The sequence below is a fragment of the Stegodyphus dumicola genome, chromosome 2 (genome assembly GCF_044657685.1).
Source record: "Stegodyphus dumicola isolate Sdum_Otavi_A_Nest chromosome 2, ASM4465768v1".
NCBI lineage: Eukaryota > Metazoa > Arthropoda > Arachnida > Araneae > Eresidae > Stegodyphus > Stegodyphus dumicola.
In genome coordinates this window covers 106,639,853-106,666,489 of record NC_140769.1, presented here as the reverse complement: position 1 = coordinate 106,666,489, position 26,637 = coordinate 106,639,853, and the positions used below count along the sequence as shown (strand labels likewise).

Genomic DNA, 26,637 nt, shown 5'->3' with positions numbered 1-26,637 from the left:
TGTGGATAGCTTCAGAGATCGACGAGCAAGCATCGGTAAGAATTTAAAACCATCACTATTGTTCCCTGCCGTCGCTACGAATTTCTTTAAATTATCCACTTCTTTGGCTACTGCAGAAACCCTATCATCAATTTGTTGTTCCATTTGGTGTTGGACGGCACAAACTCTTCCTTCAATTCGTTCCTCCACAGCAGAAACTCTCCCTTCTATATGTTCTTTTACAGAAGAAACTTTTTTTCTATTTCTTCTTTCACCGAAGAAACTCTTTCTTCAATTTGATCTCTTACGGAAGAAACTTTTTTTTTCAATTTGTCCAACTTTATTTTCAACTGTGTCAATTCTGCCTTCTATAGCTTCAAATTTATTTTCTATTATGCAGATAATTTCTCTTTTCATTTCTTCTTGACGTGCTTCAATCTTTTTTGACCAGCTTGAACGGCTTTCATTTTGTCCTTAACGGATTCCTGGGCCAATTTCATTTCTTCCTTAACGGAGTTGACGGACCCTTCCATCTTTTCTTGGAAAGCAGCAAATGCAGTCATCATTTGCCTGAATTGTTCTTCCATCGCTCTTGTTTTAGGCATTCAAACCCCACTCCTGACACCAAAAATTGTTGCGTGCGTACGGGTTCGTTATGAAATGAATGCACAAGTCCGATGAAAAATGAACAAAAATTTATTATTATTACAACAAAAAATGCTTAAATTTTCTCAAATTATCATGCAGTATTACAATATCTCACAGTAGTTATCTTTTAACTACTCAAATGTCTAATAGAACGTAATTCAAAACAGCTAAAGAACGCTAATCCGCGAATTCGCTACAATCAACAAGAGCAGTTTTTCTAAACAACAACAAACTAAGCAACTACTACAAACTGAGATGTTTTCCTCCTTTTATAAGATTTTAAAATCACGCGCTAGAATTTTCCAGTACTTTCTCGAAATCAAAAAGAGATATTTATTTATTTATTGCACGCGCTCTTGTATTTTCAATTTTCCGGCTTAGCTTTCTTTTAATATTCGTCACACGCTGCACTGCGCGAGAAATAAAACCATTTAATTTATAACTGAACTAACATTAGCTTTTTAAATACCAAATTCGTAACAATATCACAGTATTTCTTAACTTTTAAAATAACAGTTCACATTGTATATAAGGACATATTAGCATGCCGTTAATTTTACGCATTTTAAAACATACTTTAGTAGTACATTGTTAACTTCTCTTCTTGTCCAAGCAAGTGCCAATTCTTCTACATTGAAATACTACATTTCAAAAGTCTTTCAGACTAAAACTTCTTTCTTGCCAGAATCTTTTAAATAGAATTTTATGCAATAATTTTTACAATTTTCTTAAGGTACCTTTCTCAAAGATTATCAATGCTTTTACAATATTTAAGTATTTACACATTCTTATTATACATTAATTTTAGTTTTACTCGCGAGTAATTGAAAAACAATATAAAAATAGGTAACAACTCATTTCTCGCCTTTTTGGCGATAAAGGTAGGCCTCACATGAGGTGAAACTTCTTGAATTCTGCCACTTGCAGTAAGAATTAAAAATTAACTTAAGGTTTGAAAGTAACATAAAGTTTTACTTATGTTTGTGATATTCAGACATCCTTTTTTCTGCCCAGGCTTGGAAAGTGGCGAAGATTACAATCTGGTTGATCTTCCGTCTTGTACGGGTTCGCCCTTCTGTTCCTTCCTCCATGAACTTTCTTTTCCCTGAGTACAATCTAGTTACCGCCGCATGATCAGAATACACTGTTATTGGTGCCCTTCCAAAATAGACTCGGAACTTTTGCACTACTAACAGAACTGCAAGTACCTCTCTCTCAGTCGCGGAATAATTTCTTTGTGTTTGATTTAAAGTTCTACTAAAAAATGCCATGGGCTGCTGATTTTGCGAAAGTACCGCTCCCACCGCATAATCCGAAGCATCCGCTGATATTTCTAAATTTTCATCCTTTTCAGGAAATTTCAAAACCGGGGCTTGCGTTAATGCTTGCTTTAATTTTTCGAAAGCACTATTGGCTTCGGCCGTCCACGAGAATCTTGCCTTTTTCCTTTTTAATTTTAACAATGGTTCAGCAATAGCTGCAAAATCTTTTATAAAGGACCTATAATATGAACAAAGTCCTAGAAAAGAAGAGAGCTTCTTCGCCGTATTTGGCGGCGGATACTTTTGCACAGCGATTATTTTTGATTCGTCGGTCTCGATTCCTTTCTGAGATATTTTGTAACCTAAGTATTTTAATTCAGGGGCTGCAAATTCTCACTTTTCGACATTAACTTTTAGACCGGCCTCATTTAATAATGAAAACACCTGTCTTAAATCCTGTACACGTTGGTCCAGATTATCACTAGTAATAATGATATCGTCTAAATAGATAAATGTGGTCTTTCCAAGAACAGGCCTTAGCACAATGTCCATACATCGCTGAAATGTTGCCGGTGCCCCTGAAAGGCCAAACGGCATACGCAAGAATGCATAAGTGCCAGACTTGGTTATAAAAGCAGTCTTAGGCACATCTTCCGGTTTAACCCCTATTTGAAAATAACCAGTCGTTAAGTCTATCGTAGTCATATATTTGGTAGAAGTTATGTTCCTTAGAATTTCTTCAATAATAGGTAACGGATATACCGGATATTTAGTCATGGAGTTTAATTTACTATAGTCAATTGCAAAACGCCACCTTTTCGGATGTGTTACCGGATAGTCATTATTTTTCTTACATAACACAACCGGGCTAGTATAACTACTTGAGATGGGCGTTATGATCTTTTTACGTAACATGTCTCGAATGTGCCACTCTATAATTTTTTCTTTATTCTTATCATATCGATATGGTTTGTGGCGAACTGGCAGTGAATCTCCGGTGTCGATACTATGGTTAGTAACTTGAAATAGTAACTTGTAAATCCGGGAATATCACTAAATAACGAAGCAAATTCACTTACCACTTGTCGAATTTTTTGTTGCTCTTCCTTAGGCAGGTGGTCGAGGTTTAACGTCGGTGGTTCTGTTTTTTCTTCTCGAACTGGTTTCATCGTCACCTTAAGGGACGCTTCGTTAAAATCCAGCGTTGCTTCCGCCTCTGAAAGAAAATCTATCCCTAAAATGACATGTGCTTGTAAATTTTTTACGATAAAAAACATAATCTTTACTTACTTGTCCTTGATACGAATGAATAATGGTAATTTACCTATGCATTTGCATCTTTCTCCCTGCGCAGCTAACACTCTCGTATTATCCGAATTATATATGCGGTATCTACGGAAATACTTCCTAAAAAAATCTTCTGCCACACAGGAACACTGCGCGCCTGTATCCAGGAGTGCGGTGGCTGGGATGTTGTTCACCAAAACTTCAATCTTTGGAAGAGTCAAATTTTTCACAATAACTGTATTTAACTTGAAGGAAGAGGGGTTTTCTTGGCCTTCGGATTTCCGCACCCTCCCGTCAGCAGAAATCCGTTTTAGTTTAAATTTTGTTTCTTCCTTTCCATGGCTTCCTTCTTTTTCCGCTGGCCTTCAGACTTTTTTTCTGGCTTACTATTGAACTGTCGACGTTCGCCGGTTGTTTTTGGATACTCGGGTTTCCTTGCCCACTGATTCGCTTTGCTTCCGTAGCCGTGTTCTTGACTTTGCTGTAGTCTTGGTGCACCAAATTGGCTTCGTTGCTCATACTGGCGTCTTCTTTCAATGTCCGCCGTTCTTCTACTTTCAAACTGGATTGCTAGCTCAAATAACTTTTCCAGTGTAGTCGGATTCCTTAATTCAATAAAGTCTTGTACTTGGTGAAGTAACCTCGGCAAAATCACTTGGATTATCTCACGATCCGGACGGTTTCCATACAAGAGTTTAAAGACGTGAATTTTTCTTAAAATAAAGGTGGAAATATTTTCGATTCGTTGTTGGTATATGCTCAAGAGTTCCGTTCCTAATCTTGCACGATCTCTTACGACAGGGAAGGCTTTTACTAAGGCAGTCTTAAAATTTTCGTAAGTATAGGTAGGACTTCCCGTTTGACCCAAGAGGCTTATGCCTATACATTTGAACCAATTAAGCGCTTGGCCCCTCAAAGCGCTGGTAGCTAAGGTGACTTTCTGGAACTCATGTACTGGATACAGCATGAAGTGGTCATCCAATTTTTCCAAAAAACTGGTTACCGGTGAGTTTCCATTAAATGTTGCTTCTGGTTTCATCGATGCGCGCATGGTCTGTACGATGTAACCAAATCCTTCCAGGGCGGCAGCTGGAATTTCTGGATTCTGAGCCGCTTCTGCAAGCACCACAGGTTCTTCTTGAAACTCGGCCATGGTTATTCTTCTTCGTCGGGCGCTACTATCAGGTCTGGTGTTCCACTTTACTTGCTTTGGAAACATTAACTGTCCTGACCCGGAACAGGGAGCTTACTAAAGCTATGTTCAATAAATTGTGAAGTAGACAATACACACAGGAAGGGTATACGAAACCCTTTATTTTTCTATCTTTACAGAGATTTCCGGACTTCGGAATACGGAGACCAACCACTTGTGGTCTGAACGGAAGAATATAAAAATATTAACTAAAACTCTAACTAAACTAACTTTGGGTTAATAAACAAGTGCCTAACTCCAAGATTGGCCGTTAATTAACAAAAAGCCGTATGTAGTACAGAGAGCTGCTAAAACTACGATACGTTTAAAATTATCACAAGGATTAAACCTCTGGCCTTGAAGGCAACCAGCAACCGAGTAAAAACTACTATGGCAAGCGGCCTGCTTCTAATAACTCCTTCCTCTCTCTTGCTTGGCAAAAAGCCACAACTTAAGTACTTGGCGTTAGCAAGACAAATTTGCATAAATAAGTTAAAAGCTTTTAATTCTGGCCGGAAGTAGAAAATAAGAAGTGATACTAAAGATTTAAAATAAAATAAACGTTAGTAAAACTTAGGATCCTTACAATGGTACCTTTGACATCGAAAGCATTGTGTCGGCCCACGCCGACCACGATATCTTTCGACTTTAATGTGCAAGTACATTAGATATTTCAGATGATGTATCTCATTGTTTTTAGGGGTTTTAGAAAGAGTGACCAGAAATAGGGGCATTTTAGCGCTATCTTTTCCTCTGCCCTTCATCAGTTCTTCCACTTTGAGCGCAGTGAAATCTTTTTCACGGAGTTTCTCCTGAATGTCCGTGGGTTTCGCATCAATGGGAAGATTTCTTATCACAACTTTGAGGTTCTTCTCCTCAGGGAGAAGGAACGAGTTATAAGAAAATTCTTTTTTGTCGAAAAGGGCAGTGATGCTTCGGAAGGTATCCGAATTTTTTGTGTGTATTTCATAGTTGCCTTCACCTTTCTTTTTCGCGGTGAAATCAGTCAGTTGTTCCTTTTCAAGCAGTTCAGTGAAAGATTTCCAGTTGTATTTGCATTCTCGAATGCAAATCGGCGGCATTTTCGCCGTCCTGTGCGGGAAAGTGAACTGATCCTCAGTTCGGGTTGCTCCAGTCTGAGTTTCACGAGCATCACTATCCATTGGCCCAACCGGGCACGTGACGTCATCCAAGTTGTTGATTGCCCGAGCTACGCTTTCTGCCAAAGACATACTCGCGTGAGCTGACTTTTCAGTAGCCCCAATAGATGGCGCCACATTATCATGACTACTGGTAGCAACCTCGTGTGTTTTGTTTTGTTTTATACGGGCGCAGCCCTTCCGCCTGGTTTGTTGAACCTTATGAAGAAAAGCAGGCGCAACCCTTCCAACAACAAACGACACCAGCCGGCGAGCGGCCGTGTCAAAAAAAAAATCAATTTAGCAGCTTAACAGAAAGAAAAGAAAATTAGGTTAGTATACTAAAAAGAATAACACGGCACATAAAAACACAAAAACATTTAAGCTGTCCCTGGACCTTTGCATATAAAGTCTTTCTCTCCCTTTAAGGGTAGTTTCCATAAATTGAACGCTTTCAGTATGTTAGCTCGATCAATCAGAGATACCGATGACATGTTTATGAGAATTGTCATAATGTCTTGTGCAAATCTTACTCTTTTTTTATAATTTTGAATCATTTCTCTTACACTTCCGATTCCATGTAAGGCTCTTACCCCCCGGTGAGTGTACAACTTTCAATAAAATGAATGCAGTCACCAGCAGTATCACATTTAAGGCATAAATTTACCCCCTGGAGGTGGAATCTCTGTAAGTACATAGGAAAGCGTCCATGCCCTGTTACTAATTGATTATAGTCTTTATCGCAAAATATAGGCATATTCTTCTTAATTATTATATTTGACAAGGCCTCTGATCTTCTAGGAGACATATTCCATTGAACAGACCAGGTTTTATACATGTGATCTTTTATTTTGCTAATTGTAACTTTTTTAGAATGTTGTAGATCACCTTCAGAGATCCCATCCCCCAGGGCAGCCTCCTTTGCCAGGGAATCTACCCTCTCATTCCCAATGATACCAATATGGGCCTTTACCCAATGAATATTGATTGACATTTTATATTTTAAATTCATATAATCATTTTTAATTTTATTCATGATATCATTTTTATGGTCCGGCCGAGAGAGGGCGACAAGTGCTGAATAGGCATCCGAGTATATATGAACTGTACATTTATAGATCAAATTGGATTTAATCCATTCCAAGGCTTTGTAAATGGCGTATAGCTCTGATTGATAAACTGAATTATGTTTATCCAGTATGTATTTTTGATAATGGATCTCCAAACCATAAAAATATACGACAAACGCACATCCCACACCTCCCTCGAAACCGGACCCATCTGTATAGATTTCATATTCGCTGGTAGGCAATACATTGCAATCAAATAAAATACCATGTCTGTGTCTTGGATGAATCGAATTATTGTCAATTTGGGCAAATGCATTGCTTTCAACCTGGATTCCATCCAGAATAAGAGAGCTTTCTATTGAATATTGTAATAGGAATTTATTGTAGAAAAATTTATAATGAATGGAGAGAGCTGGAACCCCGGCCAAAATACATGCGACTTCAGATGAAACTGTTCTAAAGTATCTAGGGATAATCAGAAGCCATCCTCTTTGTATTGAATCAAGCTTAGTTCTCAACTTGACAAGCTCCGCTGCCCGGCGGCCCCAAGCTCCGATACCGTACATAATCTTAGGTATAATAACATTGTCATACAGATTTTTCAGAATATCACTCTTGACCTGTAAAGTATTAACGTTAAATTGAGTCCTGTAGAAATTTAAGATCTTGTCGGTTGCTCTATGGATATTCTTAAAATTTTCTAAAAAAGTCAGTTTTTCATCCAGTGTAACACCCAGATATTTAATTGTACTATAAAATTTGATGTTTTTGCTAAGAAATTTAACTCTTAGATTCCTTACTTTTTTCCCTTCTTTTGGGAAAAAAATTCCACAAGTTTTATCCATGTTAAATAAAATATTTTCTTCTTTAGTCCAACTAATTAGAACGCGACCCAATTTCCTGAAATGGGACTCAATTTTATCCAAAGAAACATCATAGATTAAAAATAATAAGTCGTCTGCGTAACAATAAGTGGAAATATTAGGTATATTTACATCCTTGAGCAAATTATTTACAATAAGACCCCAGAACAATGGAGCGCTACAGGAGCCCTGGGGACAACCTTTATTCATGGCATATTTAATGTTGAATTCTCCAAGTTCTCCCTTGTAGACCAAATACCTGTCTCTGAAGTAATCCTTGACTGCGTCAAACATTTGACTTGAAACATCAAGTTTCTTTAATGTGTACAAAACAGAAGACCATTTTACTGTGTTTAATGCACCCTGGACATCAAACGAGACCAGGGACACATGATAAAGTATTCGTTTACACCTTATTTCTTCAACTACTTTATAAAGTGCAAGATCTGCACTTCTGCCCTTACGAAAGCCATATTGAGAGTCTGAGATATAATTTTTGCTATAAATAACAAATTGAAGCCTATTAGTTATCAGTTTTTCAAGTAACTTACCCATAATATTCAGTAAACATATCGGTCTAAATTTATCATTTGTTTTTGGTATAAGAATCAGCTCTCCAGTTTTCCATGCCTTAGGAAATATATTCAGATTCAGACATTTATTGTAAAGAAATAGCAATAAAGAAGGGCAGGATGAATATAATGTCTTAACAATAGTAACCCGGATCGCGTCCGGCCCAGGGGCAATTTTTTCACGAAAAGAGGCAATAGCAATATCAATTTCAGTGTATGTAAAGTCCTTTTCTTTATTAACCTGGGATTCATGTAGAATACTTTCAAACTCAGTGTCACTAAAGTTTTCATCCAAATTCAATATGTCTTTTACAAGTCCTCTACAGTGGTCTTCCAATGTGATATCTTCCTGTCTTTTATAGAGGATGGTCTTTTTTCTCCTTTTCCCTGCGGCAATTTTGTAGAATTGATCATAATATTCTTGGCTTCGAAAAAATAATCTCTGCCTAAATTCTTACTTTGTCCTTTTTATGGTCTTTTTGTATAATGCCAAGTATTTTTTATAATTGACTTTCCGTGTTAATCTCAAAGGAGTCAGACAGACCCGGAACCTGACTGCTTTTCCTAAAGGCTCTAACCTGACGTTTCAATTTCTGAAGAGTCGGAGTCCACCATGTAACATCATTGTCTTTTCTCCTGGTTTTCACAACTAGTCTTCTTGCCATCTCCCTCTGAATAATTCCATATCAAAAATGATTTTATTTAACTCCTCAGCATCTTGACAGTTGTTAATATTATCCTCCAAATCCTGAAAAAATGGAAGTAGACCCTATGTCAGAAACATAATTGACATAGAAATTATTTATATTCGTATTGGTAATAATAATAGCAGACCTGCCGTTTTTGACGTTCACTGATCTCCATTCATTTTTCTGATATGCCAGGTTGTCCCCAATATAATAAGGCTCCTGCAAAGTCAGGATATTAGGCATGTATTGTATAATCTTTTCTAAGCATGTAAGCTGGGCAGATGCAACAGCACAATGATTGAGGTTAATGTTTAAGATCTTCATAGTAAAATCAATATAATTTAAGATGATATAGATCAAAATAAAACAGTATACAATAAAATTCATTAGCTAATATGCAAATCTCTATATACAGTTAAAACTCCAATTCAAAATTAAAATTTCTATATACAAGTAAAAACAGCTATATACAAAATGTAGTTACTCGCAAACGGGAGGGAATCAGAGCATTCAATCTTTCTAGAAAAATCTTGAGCAGGAACAGTATTCAGACAAAATAAACAAAAATAAAAAATTACAATATTTAAGTCCCCATCGCAGTGCAACTGTTCAATAAAACAGAGATCAAATGTCAAGGTGATCTTTTAAAAATCTAACTTCTTCTTTATAAACCGGACAAGAGCGTGAAAAGAAATCGTGAGCACAATCATAGTTAGTACCGTATCTCTCGTTATACTCTAAACAATTACCGCTACCAAGATTGTCATTTTTACAGTCTTTTTTCTCATGATTAAGAGAGCAAGTTGAACAACGTAATTCAAATTTGCAATTTTTTCTAGTATGCCCAAAACGTAGGCATTTAGAGCATCTCTTAGGGTTCAGGTAGAGACGCGCGGCGTAAGATTTCCAACCGAGTGCCAGTCTCTCTTCTTCGAGAACTGTGCTTTGGCAATCTGAGGAAATAACATAAATACGGTGAGTAACACCTTTCTCCTCTGCAGGAATTCGAAACAGCGCTCTAGCACATTCTCCAGAACAATGACATTCTTCTTTCAATTTCTTCATAATATCTCCATCCTCAACATGATCTCCCACATTATATAAAATGATCTTGTTAATCTCAAACTTTCCGTGTTACTTTCCGTGTTAATCTCCGTGAATAAGATAAATCATGTATGATATTCTTGGCAATTCGTTTATCTCTCATAGTTTCAATAGTGTCGAAAAGACCCTGAATTACTCCTAAAATATCGGACTTTCGAACATCTTGTTCAGGTTCTCTATAACTTTGACTAAGACTATCTTTTTTCGTTAATAGAGACATATTTTACACTTCTTAAATCTTGATAAAGCACTACGATAAGGGGACTATATTATAAAATCAAAATTTCATGAATTCAATATCTTAAAACTGAATACAAACTTTCTATAATACAAAACACTCAAACAGACAGTAAAATCCTACAGCATAAATGATAATATAATTTTTAAAGCAAAAAGTAGAGTTTCAGCGCAAGAATTCAAAAAGTTACCCAATGGGCAGGACAGTTTAGATTTTGGTGCACCAAAATTGGTTCACCTCTTCTTCAGCGGGCAAAAAGTCTTCAGTTGATGGAGCACCAAATTTTTCTTTTTTTAAAAATATAATTCAAATAACTTGCAATGAGACTTCTTAAAACAATTCCTCAATACTTCGAAACATCAATGTTGAGCAGTTACTTCTAGTAATAAGATAATTCAAAAATTTTTAATCACCTGGCAAAAGGTCTAAAATTACAAGTGCAAAACAAAAGATCCAAAAATATAAACACTTGGCAGCCACGCTAAGCCTACCTTCGAAACATGTAACTAAGAGTATTCAAAAGTTTTAAAATAGCAGCCAGAAATTAACATAAACTTGTACAAGCATAAAATCAAGCATTTAGATCAAAAGCACGGTAAAAAAATACCATTTGCACAGACTTTTAATACTAAAGTGACCGAAAACAGCACTACCGTATGCAAATGAGGTGCTACGTGGACTTGAAATTTTAAACTTCTTCAAACCTTGTAGAAATCCAACATCATGCACAAAGTAACACTTTTCTATAAACCGGAACTCGTAAGCAATCATGTAAGAGCACTTTCACCAAGTAAATATCAAAACACACTGTAAAATAAGCAATTTAAGAATCACACTTCAAAAACCAAACAACATGGCAGGCAACCTGCGCAGACTCCAACCTCGTGTGTTTGAGTCTTAGGGCCATCCACACTGATTGGTTGATGAAAGGCAATGTCGATCATGGCAGACGAATCGCGTGGTTCTTCTTCCTGAGCGGCAGGATTCAGAAGTTTCTCTTCCTGAGGAACAGGATTCACATATTGTTCTTTACCTTTTGGGTTTATAGCCGGGGTACGGCGTTTCCCGTGCGTTCGCCTAGTTTTCCGGACAGATTTCTTAATTTCTGTGTAATTTCCATCATCCGAACTGTCCATGTCCAGTGGAGTTCCTTCTTCAGCAAAGGAAAATCCCGTACAAATAATGACATGGAAGCCCGCAGGCATTCCATATCATTATTTGTACGGGAGTACACTTTTTCATGTAATTAGCCATTAATAGGGGCTGTAGAAGTATGATCTTGAGATACGTTTGATTTTGCCATCAGAGTAAATCCAGTTTCTTTTAGAGCAGAGACAAGCATACGTAGCTCAGCTGCAACTTGTTTTGCTTCAGTTAGAAATTCAGGAGCGAGGTCGGTGTTTAAAGCTTGTGCATAAGTTTTACTATGCACTACCCGATCAGAGAACGTTTTCACAGCCGGAGTGGTTTTTAGTTTTGGAAAACGCACACATAATCTGTAGTTAGCTGCATGACCTATCTCTTAACAGTTGGCACATTTAGGCGGAGTTGCCTTATCCTTGTCACAGTTAAATGATTCATGAGGTTCACCGCAACGAACACAACGTGGTTCGTGATTGCAGTGCGATTGGGCGTGATGGAACCCTTGACAGCGATAACACTGCAAGGATCCCTTACGGCATCGGTATCTCTTAACACTAATCTTCATTCCCAGCACAAATTTTAACTAGCGTATCTCCTTGTTTTTCTCCTTGCGGGTGAGAGTAACGAGAAACAGGGGAAGCTTAATAACTTCTCCGTTACGCCTGATAGTGAGTTGGTTGACCCGCACGACGTCGAGTCCATGTTCTTTTAGATCCATCATAATTTCCTCAGGGTCCATGTAAGACGGGAGGTTACGTATCACAGCTTTTAGATGTTTAGTTTCGGGAAGCGCATATCAGTGATACCTGATGCCTTCTTCTTCTAGCACTTTTACCATTTCTCGATAAATGGTGGGCAGTTTCACTTTAATCTTGATTCCGTTCTTCATATTTTCTCCATAGAAATCGTGCAGAGAAAAATTCTTATTATTAAACAGCGTTTTTAAGTCATTCCATGTGAATCTGCTGTCTTTGATTATAATCGGCGGCAGTTTTCTCGCACTGTTGAACGGAGCGTTCTGATTGGTTGGAGGTGTCTGCACTGGGGCGGGGTCTGTGTCCATATTCTGTTGCGGAGTGAGATCAGCAACAGGGTGAGTCTTTGGAATTTCAGGAGCAGTTGCAGCAGCCAGAGGTGCAACAGCTTTTTTCGCAGGTTTTCTGGTGCGTCTGGTTCTGTCTCCTTTGGGTTCTCCATCGGAGTCAGAGCTGACATCTAAAGCCTTGTATTTTGTAAAGTCCTCATCCGACCTGGCGGGACTCTCAGCACGTCGAGCGTTGATCTTTGGGAGAGGCGGGAAGCCAGGGTTGTCATCAGTTTTGGTCTCAGCACGGTCGTCCTGTGTTCTGGAGTTCACAAATTCCTGGTCAGCAAGAGCTCGGAATTTTTTGAACAAATTCAGGTCTCTTGTTTCTTCAGGGGTAAGGAAACCTTTGTCTTCTTGACAGAGTTCCAGCTGACTAATCTCAGCTGCAATGAAGTCCAGGAAACGTTCCATGATGCCGGTTGATGAAGTAGTGAAATGCAGAAAGTCTATGCTTAAAAAGCACAGGGTAAAAGCAGGTCGTTTTACAGCATACTAAACATAGTTCCCACCCCTGAAGAACGCGTAGCGGATACAATTGCTCTCCCCTGCGTATTCTTCGCCTCTGATGTATGCAAAACACGATTATCAAGGTTCAAGGAAACTTCACCTTTTATTTATCTAGTCAAAATTTTATTATGACTGCCCCTATCTAAATTATTTTGGCCCTTTTTCGGCACAAAATTAAGACCTGAGTTTTTTGCCTTTTTTTGACTCAGTGTGAAGGCACTTATTCCAAGTCATTCGGCTTCTCAAAATTTTTACCCTATTTGACAATGCCCTCTTTTTGATGATGTAAATTTCTTTGAAGATGTGGAGGTAAAGGCGTAATTGCCTATGAACTCCGTAAATTGCACTTCCTTGATCCTTGTGCTAGGATTGGTCGATGGTAGCGTCAGCATTGGTTGCGGACTGGGAGAAGTGTCCATGACGTTATTTTTTGGCGTTTCGGTAGCCCGATCTGCGACCTGTACTTCTGGGGCTGTATCCATATTATCAGAAGTTGTTTCCGTGGTCGGCTCAGCTGTCGAATCAGAGTAATCCGTCAGGGTAGGCTTTCGAGAGGGTTTTCTTGGTCTTCTAGTAATATCTTCTTTAGAACCTGAGTCCGTATCAGAGCTGTCTTCATCCAATGCTTTACATTTTTTCGACTGCTCTTCATCTGAGCGCGCAGGGCTGCTGGCTCGTCTGGCATTAGTTTTGTTAATTCCAGTTATTGAAGAATCGTTGTCATTAACCTTAGGAACAGGGATGTTTGGTTTGGGAAGAGAATTAGAAGAACGATCAGCATTCAATTCTCTGTCGATGGAAAGTTTGAGACGACGAAGGAATTTAAGGTCTCGTGCTTCTTTAGATGAGAGAGATCCATCAGCTTCATCGACGCATTCTAAGTTGGTAATCTCAGCGGCAATAAAATCAATCATTCGATCCATGGTGGAGCGGATGGCAGAGAATATAGCAACGGGGAAAGCAATCAGAGTCTATTGCAATGCCGGCCTACTGTTACAGCGGCATGCACTCTGATCAGGTTAGTAAAAGAAGAGTTCCAATAGCACAAAATCAGGAGCGAGCAGATGTACGTCTTACACGTACGACAGTCAAAACTCACCGACATGCATGTTATCTACGGGAAGCATATAAGCATTATGTACGGCGCCACGCCCATAAGGAAAAATCCATCCTCGTAATTGGATATGGCTTCCGATGACTTCATTTCCTCTACTCTAAGGAACGCGTTGGGTTTGAGGGTACATCTTCTATACCGTTTGTTTACATTTCGATAGCAATCCCGAAAAATGATTACGTGCGTTGTATTTTTGTTGCTATGAGATTACACTTCTTACAACACTGTAGTGTGACGAATTTAATATAAAAAAATGCAGTGTTCTTTTTTTCCCTGGAGAGGAAAGATATTATTTCTTTTTGTGCTAATTCCGTAAATGTGTATTAATATTAAATGCAGAAATTTTTAATAAATGTATTCTTAACTTAAACCCCTTCACGTTAAAAGTGTTGTGATTATTAATTTATTATTTAATGTTCATTATATATCTATTCTCTGCAGATGCAACCTTCGAAAACATGAGACAAGTCAGTTTTCGGAAATAGTAAAAACGACGTTGGAAGCTAACATAGTACACAATTTCACAATATTTATAATCTGTCTGAAAAAGTAAAATTTATTTTTGAATTTAGAATAATATAGAATTGGAACAGAGAAATAGAGATATGTATTTTAAATTGAGTAATATTACATTATAAATATTACCCATTTTTAATGGTTAACATCTTTTGTACCTTTGCATTAAAATAGCGTTTGTCAGAGAAGGAAGTTTCTTTTCTTATACACGTGTATTAAATTCAGTGACAATACTGAATTTTTTTTCTTTCATTTAAGGCAACAGAATATTAGAAATGACATGGGAATTAGCATGGAATTAACATAGCATTTGCAAAGGAAATATTTTCTGCAATGTGAAAGGAACAGAATTCAATAAAATTGCAACAATAATAATATACTTACTAGCGCACAATGCCTTTATAGTTGGATCGAGATCGTGGTGTTTTAGTTTTTGCACTAAATTCATGAACTCGACTAGTTATATAATCTAAGTGCTTAAGATTGCTTTTGATATTAACAGCACCTTTGAAAGCTTTTATAATTTTAGGATTTTATAATTTTATGATTCATGAAGCAAGAAGCCATCTGCAGAACGTTACAGCTAAATGTTTTCGTATCAAAGAAAACAAAGTATAATTTTCTTCACGCTTCCGTGTGACTCATCTAAAACAAGACCGTAAGAATCTCTTCTAAACGTCATTACGTCAAGCGAAAATGATGTCTTCGGAAGGTATGCCCAATCGGCAAGTATGGAGTTTTCCTTATGCGCGTGCCGCGGTACAGAATACTTATATGCCTAGGGAGCTATAGATGAAACGGAGCTACTGCTCATAGGATATACAGAAAGAGAACAATTCCCCAAGAGACACATGACGAAATGTTAAAAGTTCAGTGTATTACTGGTCACTGGAAGGTATGAGAGAATTAATTGTATTATTGTTGATAGTCGCAATTTTGAATAACCATCGAGAAAAGCTGAATCATTAATATATTTGCTCCTTTTCACTTAAACTGTTTTTCTTATTTACCATATACACGCGATTTCTGCCTTACCATTCCATAACTCTACATTTTGGACAGATAATTTTAGAATTATCTTGTGTATCATTCATTGGCATTTTTGATATTTTTTTGTTTATGAGACCGAACTCATAGCAATAACTGAGATCTAAAGCATCCTTTATACAATAATAAAAGATTATTACAATTTAAATAAAAGTATAGTAGGAAGAAAGAATTAGCGTGTCCACACAAGACTTGAATTTGACATTATTGTAAAACGTTTGACGATATCCGAATCCGGTCCCGATAAAGAAGAGTACCGTATTCTTAATAGTCATATTGACTTAACATATAATATAATGTCGCTGATCTTTCTTTTTGATATTGACAGAATGATACTAATTTGTACTGTAATCGCAGCTTCTTTTCTTTTTTTGAAATTTATTTTATATTTTTGCATATGTTTTCTTTTAATAATTTACCTTTGGAACAGAAATTTAAAAAATTTTGAGGAAGGTTATACATCAAATTCTGAAACGGCCGAAGCGTTGATAGCAGCACCTGATAAAAACAACCAACTCAATTAATAACAGAGAACTTGGTTGTTATTTTCTCTTCAAATTTTCTCGTTGTGCAGAAAAATTTTAAATAGTTCTGTTTTTTTCAGCAGTTTTCATGCAAATGTTAAAACGTTTACTACCGTTACCATTTGTTATCTTCGCTTGTCTTTCTTATTATATTTCTTCTTATATTATTATATTAAACAAAGAATCAATTTTCCCACTTAAATTCGATTAAGATGGTTGAAAGGATTATGGATATATAATCTATTTTGGCTAATTGGCATAATTTACGATCATAATATAGAGTTTATGTAACTGTAGCTTAGTTTTAAAAATTTCAGAAAATTTAAAATTTCTAGCTATTTTTTAAACCTAGAGATCGTTTAGTAATATGAATTATGTAACAAAAAGAGGAAATTATGTATATTAAATTATAATGAAGAAAAATTCGAATTAAAATATTGCTGTTAGCTGTAAGCAGCTGTAAGTTCTTTAATACTGTTCCGAAATGCCCAACTGCGGTAAGATAGCTGCGCCGCAAAACTGGGTTTGGGTTGCCAGAAAGGAACAGGGAAAGGGAAGGTTGCCAGATTTGGTGCGAAATCGCTCATTCGGCAACAAAATTAGCGATATGCCATAGACGGAACAAGAATATTCTAGAACGCATTCTTAGCGGTTTTTCTCGGGAATGTTTTCGAAGGTAGGTTATACTCTCTCTGCCTTTAAGCGGAAAGGGTAGTATCTTGAATTCAGTAAACTTGAGTTCAAAGAATAGCTTGAAGTCTTAAGCCTCGTTTGGCGTAGCTCACTTACATCATAGAAATTCCGTCATTTCCATGATAGAAAAGGTTTTCGTAAAATCCAGTCAAATCACAACAACAACTGAGAGCAGATGTATTTTTAGTACTCTCTGCTTCTCGAAATTACTGGAAGGTGCATATGAGGGCCACAATGTATTTCCATTTATCTTCTGTTAGTTTTCAAACATGGTTCTACGCATTGTTCTGCGTTGAGCCATATGTGCCTCGGCAAAAGCAGGCGAACATTATGTTTTTTAGCTTTTATAAGTTGTAAATATTGATTTATTATTTTATTTATTACTGCTGCAGATGTATTTAAAGATTTTGCAATTGATTTCTGCGTCGGAGGATTCTCCAGTTACAAACGATTTGACTTTCGAAACATCACGTACCTTTTTCGGATATTCGTTTGAAGTCTTCTTTTAATGTAGAGTTAATGACTGACGGTTCTCCCTTTCCGATTAATATAATATTGTTTATTTGCACTTAGAAATTTTAGCGCTAGACATTTCACTACGCTTTCGAGTTATGGAATAGGAATGTTTCTCTTCCGAAAGCGCAAAATCGTGTCCTACAATCCACAGCTTGTTTGTTTACACGCGACATTTTGAAACAAGAATAAATTTAAAAATAGTAGATTTCGATGTATTTCTAATTTCAAATTATAAATAATTGCCAGAATGTTTTATTAAAAAAATCTGCTGTTTTCTTTTTTAATTCTTTATCGAAATCCTTCTAAAAATGTGTTAACACCCTCTCTACTTTTATTGCTTTTTACATCATGCACAGTTTCTAGGTGCGTGTAACTATAGCGTTCCTATTAGGCAAATCTTTTTGTTGTATATTGGTATTGTGGTGTGATTCATATTAGACTTTTAGATATTTATGAATCTTCTTTATCCTGAAAGGGCAAATACTTTTATTGGCTTCTTTTCTTCGGTTCGGCAGATATCTCATTAAATGGTACACTTGCCTGAAGAAAACTTTTCTCATTCTTTTTCTCCCGTCCTCCCTTTTCGAAGATTAAGATCTGCTACGCAACTGCGGGATCAACTGTTACCACTGAAAATTCGAATTGATTATGCTTCCTTTATTCTATAATAATTACCGTATTACTTCAAATAAGAGGCGTACTTTTCCTTCATATTTTTAAGACGTAAAATTAGCGTGCAGTTAAAATTCAAAAGGAACATTTTAACATATTATTATTTCTGTTGATCTCCCACTTTCCAATAATCGAGTCATTGCTTCACTGTTTATGCAATTGGTGTGACTGTCAACAAACACTTTAGGGATAGAATATAAACCCTTAAACATGGTATAGTCGAGAAAATATTCTTTGACACAAACTGGTAAAATAAAACAATATCATCTTCTATAATAGCTCAATGGGTTTTGCAGTATTGGAATCCTCGAAGAAATTACTTTTTTAAGATGTTATGTAACGAACTATTTAAATGGGACTGAGTTGATGTGCTCTGCTACAATGACGATGAGAATGCAAATTCTGAAAGTACAGACCTCCAAAGCAGTAGAATACCCGAACAAGATTCTCAATAAATCAGATAGCTTACTATATTTATATCATATACGCAAGTAAATAAAGCTGTTTCTCATTTTTAAATATCTAATGTAGAATCATTTTTATTTTTATCAATTTTTTCAGTTCCCTAATTTGAAAATCTGAATAGAATTAAATTCGAGGGAGGCTAATTTTTATTATTTGTTTCCAATTTGTCAATTTTCAAATCTTGTTGCGGCTTGAATTCGAATTGATACGGTAATAACCTCAATAGTCACAAATGATCGGAAAAGTTTCAGTCTCAGAAATGGCACAAGATACTGTAATTCTAGATGTTTTTGTTGAAGACATAAGGCAAAGAAATTTGTATTAATTTTTCATATTATAAAGCAATGGAAACGTTCTTAAAGAAGCCATTCTTTTATCAGCAATCGAGTTTAGGGCGAAGAAATTACTTCACAGTGATTTCGTCTAGCCGATCCCTGGAGCGCTTCGGTAACTTTCCCTCATTTTCCAAGATGAAACAGACATAAAAGCGTTTAGTTTATAACCAAAGGAATTTTTTCTCCATTTTCCCCTTTACGGAAATCAAAACAGTAAATAATTATTTTGGTTTCTTTTTTAGCTAACAAATACTTTACCTTTAACATATTATAATTAATTAGTAATTTGTGTCTTCCCTTCAACAGAAAACGACTTTCATGAAAATATCCTCTCAAATACACATCAAGGAAGCAATTCTTTCTCTACTTCATGGAATTGGGAGGAAAGTGAAAATGAGGTCTCAGACTCAGCAAGTAATTTTAGTTTTCTTAATCTTCCCTGTGTGATAGATGTGAAGGATTCCAATCATGTACAATCAGAATCTTTTAAAAGTAACAGCTATGAAGTGAACTTAATTCAAGAGAATGAAGCAAGAAAACCGATTACAACGAACTCGCAAATGAACCCTACATTTCACGAAGCGATTTACTGTCCATTGTCCACACTGCCTTCCTATCAACCGGAAACAGAATCTTTAAAAAATAACTCTGATGAACTTGAATTAGGTTATGGGGATGAAGCAAGAAATACAGCTCACGGGAATGAAGCAGAAAATTCAGTTATATTAAAGACGGAGCGGGACTGCAAATTTAATGAACTGATTCATTGTCCTGCTGTAATCCAAAGTCCAGTTAGTTCAGACGTCGTTGAAATCGAAGAGATGAACAGTAATCCTGCATCTGAAAATTTAGCTTTAACGGTTAATGTCACCGAAAATGCAACGAATAGTTTCTTAGATCAAGTACTTGATAATAATGAAAACCTAATTTACCAAAGATTTATCAAATATAAAAAAGCCCAGAATCAAGAAACATTCTTTTGGGACACTATCTGTGAAAACCATCAAATTATTTTCTCTGATTTTAGTGAAAGGATTAGCCATGGCAACGGAGCAAATTTTGACAGTTGGAGCAGAGAGAGAGCTACATTAACACCAGTACTGCCAGGAAGGTAAACTTTTTCACCTTCCATTTTAATATAATTCTTTCAGAAAAACTTTTAGAGCTATTTTGACTTTTACTTACGCACTTTATGCATCCGTATGCCACTTTTAGGAGTAGCGAATAATTTCCCAAGAGTAACTTCAACAGTACCTAAAATTTAAGTCCCTAATGTAACATGCGGACACTTGTAATACTATAATCTATACACATTGATTGACCGTTCATCTTAAAAACATTTCAACTAAATTTCAAATTCTTAATTTTTTAACTTCGAATTTTTTATAAAATTGTTAGTTTCGTAAAGCATATAATTTGTAAAATTTACTTTTTTAATGGACCTTTATTTCCTTTATGCAGTCATAAATATTCAGTTTACAGTTGGAACCCCATTATAATGAACTTCGACAGACCTAAAGTTTGATTCGCTATATCCGATAGTCACTAGCGTCGAGACAAAAATGAATTATCTCACTAAAAAGTGGAAAAATTGACTAATGAAGGCAAATAACTAAATAAATGATAAAGTATACCGATTAATTTTTTTATGCCTATCAAAAGAAGTGTGTAATAAATCTAATTTTAGGAAAGTAATATTAAGATTTCATTACGAATGGTATTATGTAAAATTGTTAAATTTTGTGTTTGCTCTTTTCTAGTTTGGTTCTATGTTAATAATTTTACAAGCTAAATTACACAACATAAATATTATAGTCTTGGTTTTTCCCGTGAATTATACATCTCTCTGTAAAATACTGATTTATAAGTATGTATGATTATTTTATCAATAAAGACTAAAAATGCTCAATATAAATATTCATGAATGTACCTTTAACTTTTAATTTATTTCTAAGAATAAAAATAAGCTATAAACTTCTGCTGGGAGGAAGCAGATTGCAGGAAAATTTTATCTACGTTTTGATCCAAAAATAGAAAAGGATCTATCACTTTTGATTCTGTGTGTTTACAACACTTATTTCAAAATAAATACATAAATAAAAAATAAAATAAAATAACTTATTAATGACGCGCACTACCAGCTTAGCATCCGCTATGGTATTAAAGTTCACTTTCCGTTGTTGCGTTTCTTTCATTTTCATCAGCAAGAGAAGATTCTTCAATGACTGTATTTTTCATTTTAATTTCTTTCACAGTATCTTCACTTATATCAGTGCCATGGTCTCATGGTTGAAAATGGTCCGTTTCACAATCTGAAAATACTGAAATCTACTTTTTTCTAGCTGTTTAACGACAAACAAATCCTCGTCTTCATCATCTTCCTCTCAACATCCTTTGCTAGACCACCAAATTAAAAATAAATTAAGATATCTGACTCTGCAACAAATCGCCGAGAAATTTTTAGCATTAGCATTGCATCATTAAACTTTATAATCTTATTGATTGGTGCTTCTCCAAAATGCTAAAAACGAGCTACTTCCTGTAATGGCATTAAAAACTCCTGATCACATTTCGATAAATATTGTTACGTTATTTTCCTCCTTCACCTTCGTATGGGGTTCGTAGATTTGGAGTGAATAACGACGACACTTGATGAAGTATCGAAACACACTTTATTTAGCCAATATTGTCGGGACAGCTCCAATAACACTTTTTACAGTCGTCGAAGATCTACTCTAAACACGCTGGAACAATGAGTGACACAGCCTTCACACTGTCAGGCAATAACGGTGGAAACAGCTTCACTGCAAAGCTCCCGACTCTGCTCGGTCGTTCTCGGAATTTCACGTACTCTCGAGACTCTCCACGCTACAACTCGCGATTCACTCGACGACACACGAGCACAGCTCCCGACTCTTCGGTTCATAGTTCGCGGAGCTCAACACGCTCTCTCAACGATGCACTAACCGCGATATACTATGAGACTTGCGGTGCACTCGACGACCCAGTCGGCCCTCGCTGCCCGGCTGTCAACTCGATCCACTCCGTAGGGACTAGACTCGCTACACGAGACACACACTCGATAAGAGACACACACGCTACTACTTACTCTCCGCGTACCAGCAGGGTTTATATAGCTTTTGGCTGGTGTTCGAGAACATTCTGGGCTAAACCGGTACGAATTCTTTCCAGAAGGTTCTCCATTCGTCCATGGCATATCGCCAATTGTGTCGCCAGACGTCGCCAAATGGGCGATTTCTCGCCAAATGTGGCAACATTGCTTTCCTTTGCCATTTTATGGCAACCCTAAAACTGCTTTGCGGGGAAGCCATCTCACCGCGCCTTGACATTTCGTAACAATATAAATTGTGACTTCGAATCAGCGTCCGAGAGCAAGAAATAAACTTAACTCATTCTAAGTTTTCAACACCTGAGTGTGTCGTACAGTTGTTATAAAGTGAAGAATCTTTTTGCTTCTTTTTGGGTTAAAAGTCTTCAACTCACTCTCATAAATCTTCTTCAAAGAGTTTTGATGTCAGCGATGTCTTATATTTAGCTTTATTGAAATTTCCTTAGTGCTGACTAGAGATATCATCTCAACTCCCCCCCTATTTCTCCACATTTGATTTTGTAACGCTGCTTGATTCTCCAACAATTTTCTCTGAAGAAATGCTATTCCGCTTCTTAAACCTATCCAACTAACCATTTGGGCATAAAAGAACAGTCTTTCCAAAATGTCTGGAAAATGCACCGCCTTTTACCCGAAGCATTTGCCCAGATATTGATAGATTAGGTTTCTTTAAACAATGAATCACTTCAGCAATATTTTTTTCAAAATCCTTAAGCTCGTATTAAAATTTTTCTAATTTTTTTCTGAAACAAAGCTGAAATTATTGAATCCCGATATTCTATATTATACCGTCTATAAATATGGTAAAATATGTTCCCAGCAAATATCGATTTGTCTGTACCCCGTATTTTTCGAATAATAGTCACCTTATCTTCAATGCAGAATGCCTTCATTTATAACTCACCATACGGACGACTTTTTTTGTCAGAATTTTTTTCACCAATAAAATGTGCAGAAAGTTACGTTACGAATATGTGGAGTTTCGCCCTTTTGGGAAACAGCCCAGGACGTGGAGTCTTTTAGGAGGGGGCGATGATATAAATATTTGCATTTTTTCTGATTGCATATTTTTCTGCATCATTGTGGTGTTTTTCATTGTTTATTTATTGCATTTATGTGTGTGTTTTTTTTTCTTAGAAATGCAAATCTTTTAATTCTGAATGCAACAGCAGTCACTCAATTAGAACGCGATATTTATGCAATTTCGTTGTTGACGGGCTTTGACGATAGTTTTGGTTGCCAAGTGGGCGATTTTATGCAAGATTTATGAAACACATTTTCGAAGCTCTAAGACAGATTCTTCTAGAAGTTTCCAGAGCCCGTGCTGCAGAGCATAAATACGGGTCGGAGAGCTAGGACGTTAAGTTGGTACGAACGTCTGCCTTCATACGTGAAGTTCGCGCTGTATTCATGCTCCTGCATTTTGCTCGCAACGTGCGGAATTTGTACTCAGATACAATAAACTTTGCTTATGTGAAAGACCTTTTTGGCAAATTTAGGTTATTATAAACAGAAGATGAATAAGGATGAAGAAGCTCAGATTTTTCTGACCTTTAAATTTATCGAACACCTGCAACACCAGAAGTCACAAAGAAAAAATTGTGATGTTGATCTGCGGAAAGTGGAAATTGAATTAGCTGAACAAGTCCGAGAATCCTGTCATAAAGATTGGGATCCGAATTATCAAAAATGCGGGGAAAAGGACTCCAGAAAGCAGAAAAAGGGAAATGAACAGGATCCTCCCAAAACACAAGTTGAGACGGGACCTCCTTTAAAGGATGTTTCGGACTCATTATCGAGGAAAGAGGATAATGACTGGGCACACCCCAGAAAATCTGCCAAGTTGCACCCTCCCAAAGGCTATTCCTGCTACTGTTCGACTAATGTGTTAAATTCTCAACGTGCTCGTGTCCTTCCTTTCTTGTGTTTCGTGTTGTCGCTATAGCTACAGGAAAGCGTTTCCAACAATGCATTTGCTATGTGATTTTCCATCGTCTAGATGTACACTATCTCTCCTGAAAGTTTGTAACCGATTTGCTGAAACACCTTGTGTGTGTATACATATAATTACAGTCAAAAAAGGAATAAATTTAGAACCAAACCCACAAAGACATGAAGGAAATTAAATATAAATTATTGATTTGGGATATCTCTTTTGTAAAATATTTCTGTAATAGTATATATAAATACAGGGGTAAAAAGGTGTATATATATTTACCCGGGTCGGTTGAACTTTTTTTTTTTTTTTTTTAAACTCTTACGTGTTGGCAAATTGTGCATTTTTTGTTTTAAAAGTGATTGAATTATGTTGTTCTTATGTTCCGATTAAGGTTTTTATGCCTGTAGTTAATCTGTATGCAGTAGTTGTAGAATTACCAAAAACGTGGTATGTATAAAATGCTTATACTTTTACATATATAGGCATGTAAAAGTATAAGTAGCCGCTAAGTGTCTAACGTGTCTAACATGTCGTCTATCTGATTACATTTGAAATTCTTAGTGGCATAATGAATTAAGTCAATAGTTGAACCAACTTCAATGTCTTTTCGCTCAGTGGGACCAAAGGTTAACTTTAAATTTTGTGCACCGAAGCTTTTTTGTCTTCCTGCTTGTTGGCCTAATGGCTTGGTTTGGCGTAGAAACTCTTTATTTTAATTGTAAAAATTGCTTTCTTAACTGTTTTTAATTGTATTTGGTGTTTTAGATTTTTCTGTATTTTACAATTTTTAATGAAGATGTTTTGAGTTTTTATTTTTGCTGTACCGCGAAGTGAGAATTGAATTCACTCAGTTCTCACTCACTTGAGAAATATACGTCTGTAATGAAATTCGAGGAAATAAATTTAAATGAAGCGCAGCAAAAAATGTGTATAATTTACTAGGTCTTTTAAGGAAGTCATGTTGTGTGTACTCGTATATTTTGTTATAATATGGGAGCTTAAATAAATTATCTAAAAATTTTATTTCAGGAGCACATGCAGTAAGAAAATCTGCAAGGTTGTTAAGCATAGCTTGAAACTCTGCAGGTGGTTCCGTCGAAACAAATATATTCGCACTATTTTGGAAGGAGCAAAAGTAAGTTATCTCACAACGATTTATTCATACTACTTTACTTTTAAAGTACCCTTTTCAGCAGTTATGCTAAGCTCATATTTCTTTTTTCTTTCTTTCTTTTTTTTTTTTTTCTTTTTTCCAGACGTCATTTAGTTCTTTTCTGAACACTCTTGAATTTGAAGTAAATCAGCTGTTCGGTACGTTCCTTAAGAAATTATAATTACTGTATGTTTGCTAATTTTGCTATTGAAGGTTGGGGGTCGGCTTTTAGATAAGTTCAAAATGACTTTCGAATAATTCGATCACTGTAATTATATTACAGATTAAATAATTTAAAAATGTTATTATTTCATTTAATTCTGTTTTACATAAATGAAATTTCTCAAGGTGTATATGCGATTCAGAAACTTCAAAAAGTTCCCAGAAGTCTCTCTGAGTTCACGGGAAGCGCGAGTGAACGAGATTACTCTCCATTTCCCCGTTTACATCCTCATCTGGGTTGTTGATTATATCATTTACAGTTCCATCCATAGCAATGCTCAGCAAAAGTGGTAACTTTTACCTTAAATCTAGTAGAATTGGCTCTCCTTTTTTGTCCAGGTACTTTTCACAGTAGAAACAAGGAATTGTATTTTATAATTGGAGAAGTGAAAGCGCAACTCAGAAGGGGGGACACTTGTGATCCCTTGAGAGTTATTATCACAAGTTAAACCAAAGTAAAATTCGTTCCGTTATTGCCAAAGCGTCAAATGATGTCCATGTCCTAAAACAGAAGAATTAAGTAAGAGAAATTATCGGTGACAAAAGTGCCTTTCATTCTGCATTGCTATTGCCTATCATCGAATGGAAGTTGAAGGTGGAACTCCTCAACCCATCCAGCAGGTCTAGAGAAGTTAGATGAAAAGTTATTCGCACTTTTGTTAATATATATATAGCTGGATTTATAGGCGATTTTAAATTCAGCTTATACTCTGATTTTCAGTTTTGGCTAAATTTTGAAGCAACCTTACCTCATGACTTATAAGTTAATTTATTGATCAATGGCGCAAAATGATCTTCCGGTTATCTGCGCCAGACGCAAGATTTGTAATCCAAGTATAAAACTTTGAAAACATTAAAAATCGTCCCAAAATACAAATCATATAAACATATACGTACGGAATATGATAATTCATTACATTCGAATTAAAAGTGTAAAGCAAAATTTAAATCATCGAGCATCACTTTGTTTAATAACAGTTAAAAACAATAACAGTTAAACAAAGGAAAAACGTTTTTGTCTTTCAGAAATATAAAAAAATATTTACTTGGGTTTTGCCTCCAACATCCCAGATAAAGATATAATACTATTAAAAATATGCAACGATTCTGGAGAGCTAAGATCAGAGCAATCAATTAAAATATGCTAACAATAATTAATACAAGGATCAGGTTATATTCGTAAATGTACCATAACTCATATAACTTTACATTACAGAAATTTAAAGAATAATAATTCATTTGATGAATAAAAAGTACTGTGTTCACGCCATTCTTCATTCCTACTGTACTGTTGTTACAGTATTTTGATACTATTGTTACTATTACTGTTGGCTACTCTTGATCATACAAGTGGTCAAATCCATAATTGGATTCGAATTAAGAATGTGCAGTTAGCATACTCGTATATGCTTCACCGGCCTGGTGTACCGCACCTAAGTTTGATTTCCCAAACTCTGAGCTCCAAACATTCCAAAATACCTTCCTGCGAAAAACCACGGGAGCACCCTGGTTCCTCCGTAATGAGGATTTA

The 26,637-nt window shown here is 36.1% G+C and overlaps 1 protein-coding gene across 1 annotated transcript in view; it reads left to right on the top strand.

Annotated features, from left to right (window-relative positions):
• Nucleotides 1-26,637, top strand: part of LOC118194940 (uncharacterized) — a 75,671-nt gene that overhangs the window by 29,717 nt on the left and 19,317 nt on the right. The window contains exons 3-5 of the mRNA XM_085811006.1: nt 18,969-19,773; nt 24,761-24,866; nt 24,988-25,042. Of these exons, the coding sequence (XP_085667132.1) occupies nt 18,969-19,773; nt 24,761-24,866; nt 24,988-25,042 (966 nt within the window). The remainder of the gene's footprint in view (nt 1-18,968; nt 19,774-24,760; nt 24,867-24,987; nt 25,043-26,637) is intronic.